General features: G+C 62.9%; 2 protein-coding genes across 5 annotated transcripts in view; both read left to right on the top strand.

Annotated features, from left to right (window-relative positions):
* Positions 1–7935, top strand: part of ACOX3 (acyl-CoA oxidase 3, pristanoyl) — a 922607-nt gene that overhangs the window by 242320 nt on the left and 672352 nt on the right. The gene's annotated exons all lie outside the window — the stretch shown is intronic.
* RGS12 (regulator of G protein signaling 12) overlaps positions 4715–7935 on the top strand; it is an 82845-nt gene continuing 79624 nt past the window's right edge. For all 4 annotated transcript variants that reach the window (XM_029949214.1, XM_029949206.1, XM_029949226.1 and 1 more), the window contains exon 1: positions 4715–6678. In XM_029949214.1, coding sequence (XP_029805074.1) covers positions 4810–6678 — 1869 coding nt within the window. In that variant the 5' untranslated portion in view covers positions 4715–4809. The remainder of the gene's footprint in view (positions 6679–7935) is intronic.

The following is a 7935-nucleotide window of genomic DNA, read 5'->3' as shown; positions in this document are numbered from 1 at the left end:
TGGAGAAAGCCCGCTGCCCTGTCCTCTGCGGTGGGGTGTCCGCCGGTGGGCACAGAGGGTGTGAGGGTGGACAAGGGCCTGATTGGGCTCTTCCCTGGCAGACTGGAGGCCGAGGGGGGAGGGGAGGGGGTCAGGCCATGGCCAGAGAGGAGCTGGCGGGGCCCAGGTGGCCCTGAGAGGGCTGTCCGGAGTGAGGGGAATGAGGCTTCCGGGGTGAGGAGGAGGAGGGACGGAGAGGGCTGGGCGGCACCGCTGGTGGACTGGTGTGGGGGGTGCGGCCTGGGGCTGGGGTGGGGGTGTGTGCCGGGGTGATGGGGGCGGAGTTGGGGATAAGAGGTGATGGCTGGGTGCATCGAGGGATGGGGTGGGGTGAGGAGGAGGAGGGGGAGGAAGGAGAGGCGTGTTTGTTGTGCAGAGTGAGGTGATGGGTGGCAGAGGGAGTGTGGGGAATGGGTTCGGAGCTGCAGGGAGGGCTCTCAGCGGCTCTTGGGCCTTGGGGTCACCCAGGAGAGGAGGACTTTAAAGTCTAGAGAGGAAAGGGGTCCTGGAGGGAGGAGGGACGGGGGCATGGAGCTGGCGGCACCATTTTGCAGAGTGCAGCGGGTAGGGGCCAAGACGGGTGGAGGAGGGTCCCTGCTGGGTGTGGAGCAGCGGGTGTGCAGTCGGAGTCCTCGGGAGTCCCCCCATGCCCTTGTCCCTGGGCTGTGGGGTCTCCAGAGGAGGGGGCTGTTCCCTCACGTGGCCACCCTGGGCTCAGCCAGGTTCCGCTCAGTGGCCCCTTGGGGTGGCCAGTAAAGAATGTGCACCAACCGTGGACAGGTGGTGGGTCAGGCCAAGGGCAGCGGGAAGGGCCCTCTAAGGGGGGACATTGGTTGTTGCTGCCTCTGTTGACGGGCCAGAAGGGGTCTTGGTGAGCCAAGAACCCGCCAGCTTGTCCCTTGCATTTTGGGGACCTGCTGTGCTGGGGAGGGCAGATCCCAGGTTGGTTTAGGTTTTGGGGGAGCAGGAAGTGTATCCTGGGTTCTAGAGAACTTTCCAGAGGTCAGGCGGTGGGCCGCTAGGGTGGATCAGACAGGGTGAGGCTGGGTGGCCTGCGTGCGTCCTAATGTGTGTGACTGTGTGGGGGATGGGTGGGCCTTCTGTGCATGTTGCGGGGAGGTGGTGCCTGGTGGGTGTCTGGTGCCCTGGCTGGAGGTAGCCCCAACCCCACACACGATGGCTTAGGGGGAGGGCTCGAGGGGTGGGGTCTGTTGCGGGGTGGAGGGTGGAGACCCTGTCCAAGAAGGTGGGATTGGGCTGTTGGAGGGGCTGTGGAGCTGGACAGCGCCTGCTCGCTCTGCCTCATGGCTGTCTCCGCCTCTTCTGAGGATCCCTCTCTGTGACAGAGCTGGGTTCAAATCCACCTGTGACACTCATTCGCTGTGCAGCCATAGGCGAGTTACTTGGCTTCTCTGTGTCCATTGGCTCATCGGCAAAGTGGGACTAATTGTACCCACCTCATGGCGACGTTGCTTGAGACACACAGTTTACTGCCTGTAAAGTCCCGAGAACTGTCCCCCCCCCAGGACCCCATGAGGCTCCCGCTGTTAGCGCTCCCGCTGCTGTCCGGCGCTGCTCCTGCCTGCTACTTCCCCGCTCCCCTCCCCCCGCACCGCGGGTGTCCGTGACTCTGGTGGTGTCATGGTGGTGAGCTGGAGCGTTGTCCCCGCCGCACACCCCCAGCACGGGTAGAGCCTCACGGTGGCAGACTTGGGCATGAGCGCACAGTGCGCATGGGGACTGTCTGCGTCTTCCTGCGCCGCCCTCCTCGGGCCAGGCCCGTCTCTGTGACCTCCGGGTCTGGGCCGCTGCCTGGCGGGGGGAGGCCCTCCCTCGGTGGCTGTGACTGGAGAGGTTGGTCAGACGGGACCGTCTTATCCGGATCTAAACCTCGGGGAGCAGTAGCAGAAGCATCAGGGCCCCTGGTGTGTGTCTATTTCCACGTCCCACCTGTCTGCAGGATGGCCGGTAGAGGACTGACGGGGTCACTTGGTGGTGAGGGACTGATCCTGGTGGAGGGCGCAGTGAGAGGGGACCGTATGTCCCCCCGTGTGTGCTGGCGGGAAGCTGTCACCCCTTTCTGACCATGTTCACCTTTGCCACACAATGAGGAGGCCGCACTGGGCGATGTCCCCTTGGGCCACTGCAGGAAGCCGCGTGCTGAGCAGGTCTGTCTGTCATCGAGGGCCAGGTGCTCACAGACCCAGTGTCTGGCGGGGATGCTCCCTGGCCCCGGGTGACCCCCTTCTCCTGTTTTCACAAGGCTGAGAGCAGGGGGCTGGGGGGGAGGCCCCTCACTCCTATTTTACAAGGACGCCAGTCCCTTTCTGATGGCCCCACCCTCACGGGCTCGTCTAACCCTACCCCCTCCCAGAGGCCCCCCTCCACATACCGTTGTGCGCCAGTGGACGTGGGGACACATCTCAAGCCAGGCCTTCCGGGTGCTTCCGCTTGTCAGAATCCCCTGGAAGGGGTGGGGTGGGGTGGGGCTTTGTCAAAGCTGGCGGCTCCGACTCGCCAACCCAGCGTCTCCCTGGAGGAAGGGACCCAGGAACAGGGACTTCAGTGGCCCAGGTGGCAGACATTGCCCATCGAAGCTGGAAACTACACTCTATGGTTTCTTCTGAGTGTCACGGTCCTCTCCGCTCATTCTACTGTGAGCCGATCCGGTTTCAGGGGAACTTGCCATGTAGCCCAGACTTCTAAGATGTGGCTGTAGGCATTCTGGTGCCACTTAGAGGAATCAGAAAGAGTTAGTGCGACCTGGCAGTCTGAGTCCAGTGGATACATCTGGGCACACCACATGGAGGACCACTACCCTGTGTCACGTCCTACCGCACTACACCTCTGGTGTGTGGATGGATTACAGAGAGGTGGCCGGGAGGTCTCCTGTCACCGAGGAGGGCAGCAGGGGCTCACTGAGCCGTGTCCCGGGAGGGGTCATGTGCCCCCCCCCCCCAGCACTCGGGTGATCGCCCCAGTGCAGGTTCTGGGGCTGCCGACTTACCACAATCACCGCAGACTTAGAGGCTTAACACAACACAGCCGTATGCCCTCTGTCCCCTCACATGCTGGGGTGGCCAGTCCAAAATCACTGTCACCTGCTCCAGGCACAGTGTGGGCAGGGCCCTTCCACCGGAGGCCACCGGGGAGAGTCTGCTCCCTCACCTCACGTGGCCTCTAGCGGCGCCCTGTTTGTGAGCGCTGTGGTCCTTCCTCTACCTCCACAGCCTGCCCCCCGATCTCCGCCTCCGTCTGACTCTGACCTTCCGCCTCCTCTGGGTAGGACCCTGTGACCCTGGGGCCGCCCGGATCGTCCCGGGTAAGCTGCCGTGTCAGGAGCCTTCATCCACCGTGGCTGCGAGGTCCCTTCAGCCGAGTGAGGGTCATGGTCTCCCGGCAGGGGAGGGGCGGCGGGGTTCAGTGTATCTGGTGAGCCAGCACCCTGCAGCCTGTCAGAGGCCCCGTGAGAAGACCCTAAGACACTCTTCTTGGCCAACTCTAATACACACATTTCTAATGATGAATATCAAATAAAGTCCAGTCCTAATACTTAAACGATTCATGTGTCGTCACGTAGGTATTAAATAATATGACAATTTAGAAATAAGTGTCCCCACCTCCGTCTGTGGGGCTGCCGGGAGCATACCTTTCTGTTTCTCCAGCTCCGACTCTACTGCGCCCCCTGACAGACAAGACCCCCCACGTGTTGTGACAGTGCGCTGCCCAGAGCGGAGCGAGGCCCACCTGCCCCCCGGGAGAGGACGCTGGCAGCTGGCGTCTGTTTCCTCGGACTTGACACCCCGCCACAGTGCTGATCCTTCTTTGTTTTCACTGGGCTAAATCCCCACCGTGAGCGCGACTCCGGGCGGTGTCCTGTGTGGCCTCCTCGTGAGTCATCGAATCTGGCTGGTCCTGGACCCTGACGCGGGTTTGTTTTCTGTGACAACCAGGACTTCTAGAGATGAAGTTGTCCTGTGGAACAGTTGAGCTTCCTATTCCCTTTTTTGTTGTTGTTCCTGTTCCGTCCGGCGGCCTCGGTAGTTGGCTGAGGGCGGTTCAGACGAGCGCGTTTCCCCCCGTGGTCGTTGTTCAGAAGCAGTTAATTGAGGCGGGGGTGGAATGTGAGAGCTAGAAGCTGACTCCTGAGGCAGAACTGTTCTCGACGGAGGGGTTGTGGTCACACGCGGCTGGCTCCCATGGGTGCCTTTCTACCGCGGCCAGCACTGCCTTTCACTCCGGCTCTGCCCCCCCGCCCCCCGTTAAAATGCAGACTGGGGTGCGGGGTCTGCGGGGGAGTTGGGAGCCCACCCTGCAGGGGTTCTGGGGCGGCACTGGGCTGCAGGCCTCGGACCCCGCTGTGAACGCTCGGGGCCCCGAGGAGACTTCGCGTCCCTGCAGGCGGGATGGCTGCAGTCCTGCGTTCCTCAGCCCTGAGCGTTGTACGGGTGTCCGTTCCGGGAAACCCTGCCTGCCTGCAGGAAACGTCCTAGCCCGACATGGCGGTTTACTGTGTACCAAGCCTCTTCTCTCTCACGGACATTTACGTGGTGACCAGAGACTCTTTCTGTGACGGATTTGTCATGAGCTAGGTTTTTACGTTCAGGAAATACCAGTAAGCAACAGGCACATGGGATGTTCAGTAACAAGCTATTTATTTTCTTCCTCAGGGCGTTATTTCAAGAACGTGCACGGTAGCATCAGGCCTTCCCCGAACTGCGGACCCCCTGCAGCAACGCGCTATGCCCTTGGCCTCGCGAGCTCGGCGAGATGTATAGAGTGGGGGACGCGGCCGAGCGGCCGCTCCTTGGGCCGGCGCCCCCTCGCCTGCGGAGCGTGGAGGTGGCCAGAGGGAGAGCGGGCTACGGGTTCACGCTTTCTGGCCAGGCGCCGTGCGTGCTCAGCTGCGTCATGCGGGGCAGCCCCGCCGACTTCGTGGGCCTCCGGGCCGGAGACCAGATATTTGCCATCAATGAAATCAACGTGAAGAAAGCCTCCCATGAGGACGTGGTGAAACTAATCGGGAAGTGCGCTGGTGTCTTGCACATGGTGATCGGCGAGGGCACCGGCCACGTGGAGTCCTGTTCCAGTGACGAAGAGGTCGGGTTTTACGAGGGCAAAGGCTGGCTGAAGCCCAAACTGGATTCGAAAGCGTTAGGTATCAACAGAGCAGAGAGAGTCGTCGAAGAAATGCAGTCTGGTGGGATTTTCAATATGATCTTTGAAAATCCTGGTCTCCGTACAAGCAGTTCCGAGCCCTTGAAGTTGAAACAAAGATCCCTCTCGGAGTCAGCCGCTGTGCGCTTTGACTTTGGACGTGAAAGCATAAGTCATCCGAATCCCAACCTGCTCTCCAAGGAGGAAATAGCCAAAGTTATTAATGACGACTCCGTTTTCAGTATTGGCCCCGAGAGTCATGACGATTTTGCATTAGATGCAAGTATTTTAAACGTGGCCATGGTCGTGGGCTACTTGGGGTCCATCGAACTGCCCTCCACGAGCGGCAACCTGGAGTCGGACAGCTTGCAGGCCATCCGGGGCTGCCTGCGGCGCCTGCGGGCAGAGCACAGGATCCACTCCCTGGTGACCATGCGGGTCCTGCACGACCGCGTGCAGCTCTGCACCGACCAGGCTGCCGTCCTGGCCGAGTACCCGGCCGAGAAGCTGGCCTTCAGCGCCGTGTGCCCGGACGACCGGCGGCTCTTCGGGCTCGTGACCATGCAGACGGGCGACGACGGGAGCCTGGCGCACGAGGACGAGGGCGCCTTGCGGACCTCCTGCCACGTGTTCATGGTGGACCCGGACCTGTTCCACCACCGGGTCCACCAGGGCATCGCACGGCGCTTTGGGCTGGAGTGCACGGCCGACCCCGACACCGGCGGCTGCCTCGAGTTCCCCGCGTCCTGCCTCCCCGCCCTCCAGTTCATCTCCGTGCTGTACAGAGACATGGGCGAGCTGATCGAGGGCGTGCGGGCCCGGGCCTTTGCGGATGGGGACGCGGACGGCCACCAGAACGCCAGCACCAGCAGCACCAGTGACAGCGGCATCGGCAACTTCCACCAGGAGGACAGGAGCAGCCGCGTGCTGGTGGTGGACCTGGGCGCCGGCTCCAGCAGGCATGGCCCCAGCAACGGTGGCTGGGAGGGCGCGGCCGGGAGGGGCTCCCAGCCCTGGGGCGCCCCCTGGAGCGGGGCCTTCTGCCACGAGCCCGAGGGGGACCCCCTGCTCGAGGCTGCTCCGCAGGCGGACAGGTGCCGGGACTTCGGGAAGCACTTAGGGCCGGCCGCTCACGGGGAGGTCCCCCCGGCCTCCTCGCGGAGCTCAGTCCCCCCTTCCAAGAGGGGCGCCGCGGGCCTGGGCCAGCGGTGGCTTCCAGTCCACGTCCTACAGGAGTGGCAGTGCGGGCACGCCAGCGACCAGGAGTCGTACACGGACTCCACCGACGGCTGGTCCAGTGTCAACTGCGGCACGCTGCCGCCGCCCATGAGCAAGATCCCCGCGGACCGCTACCGGGTGGAGGGCAGCCTGCCACAGCCCCCACTGAGCGCCCAGAAGAGGGACTGGTCCAGGAAGGCGTTTGGGGTGCAGAACATTTTCGGTCCCCACCGACAAGTTAGAAAGACGAAGGAGGACAAAAAGGTAAGTGTGTTAGGCGTGTTAGGCTCGTAAAAGCGAGCCCGATTTGGTGACTCAGCCTGTCCCTGGTGGAGCCATGCATGTCACCTGCCAAGTCTCCGGCCCCAGCTTCCTCCTCGTGCCTCTGTCACCATCCCAGGGTGTCCTTGCTCACGTGCCACAGGCTCCGTCCTGCCCGGGAGCCCTCTGGGCGCTGCCCCCTCTCGTGGGTTCTGGGCAGGACACCTGGGCGGGGCCCTTTCCTGCTGCCGGTGCCTAGGACGGTCCTGTCCCTGGTCCCTTTGGAGCCCATGTCACTTGTGGGCCCAGGAAGCACGCTGTTTTGAGAGAAGAAATTTCTTTTTAATTTATTTTAATGTTCATTTATTTCTTTCTTTATTTTGAGAGAGAGAGCATAAGTGGGGGAAGGGCAGAGAGAGGGGGACCGAGGGTCTCAAGCGGGACCTGCACTGACAGCAGCGAGCCTGATATGGGGCCCAAACTCACCAACTAAGAGATCGTGACCTGAGCTGAAGCCAGACGCTTAAGTGACTGAGCCGCCCAGGCGCCCTGGGGTGAGAAAATTCTTGAAGCCCGGAGACTGGTGACTTCAGGACAGCGGGCTTCGCAGGCTGTGCATCTGTGCTCTGTGGCCGTTATGTGGACAGTCCTGCTGTGGAAAAGTGGCAGCTGAGCTCGGCGGGGAGGCTGGTGGCTCGGCTCCCCGCCCGCTGCGGATGAGCCTCGGGGGGGCCCCGACTGGGGCCAGTGAGGCCCTGCACATGCCCCTCCCTTTGGGGCCTTTGGCTTCCCCCTGGGAACTCAGGGCGGAGCCGAGGGCAGGGGTCAGCATGCGGGACTTTGCCCGGCAGGAGGTTGGTTGGCAGCGCTGGTGGGACAGGCTGAGCCCGCGTGGCGGCCGCTGTGGCCGTGAAGCGGTGGCCATGAAGCGGCGCCCGGCTCAGCTCGTGTCCAAGGCACTTTCCTCGGAAGACTGCTGTGGTCTTAAAATTCCTTCTCTGCTTGGGTCCCCGTCCTTGTTCCCAGCAGCGCAGGGGAAGACGTCACAACGAATCCCTCCGAGGGCTGCTGGCCGGTGAGGGCGGGGGCGGCTCGGCCTGTCATGTCTTGGCGATCACGCCCCCGCGCCCCCCCCCCCCCCCGTGTCGCGGTTTTCACTGTCAGGCACGTCAGAGACATTTGGGAGCTGGAGGGATGACAGAGCCCTGTAGCTTCTCCCCCCCCCCCCGCCCCCAGGAGGCCACGGCACGCTTCTGTGTC

The sequence above is a fragment of the Suricata suricatta genome, chromosome 1, assembly GCF_006229205.1.
Source record: "Suricata suricatta isolate VVHF042 chromosome 1, meerkat_22Aug2017_6uvM2_HiC, whole genome shotgun sequence".
NCBI lineage: Eukaryota > Metazoa > Chordata > Mammalia > Carnivora > Herpestidae > Suricata > Suricata suricatta.
The sequence above is the reverse complement of the archived record's forward strand: the minus strand, read 5'-3'. Positions and strand labels throughout refer to the sequence as shown.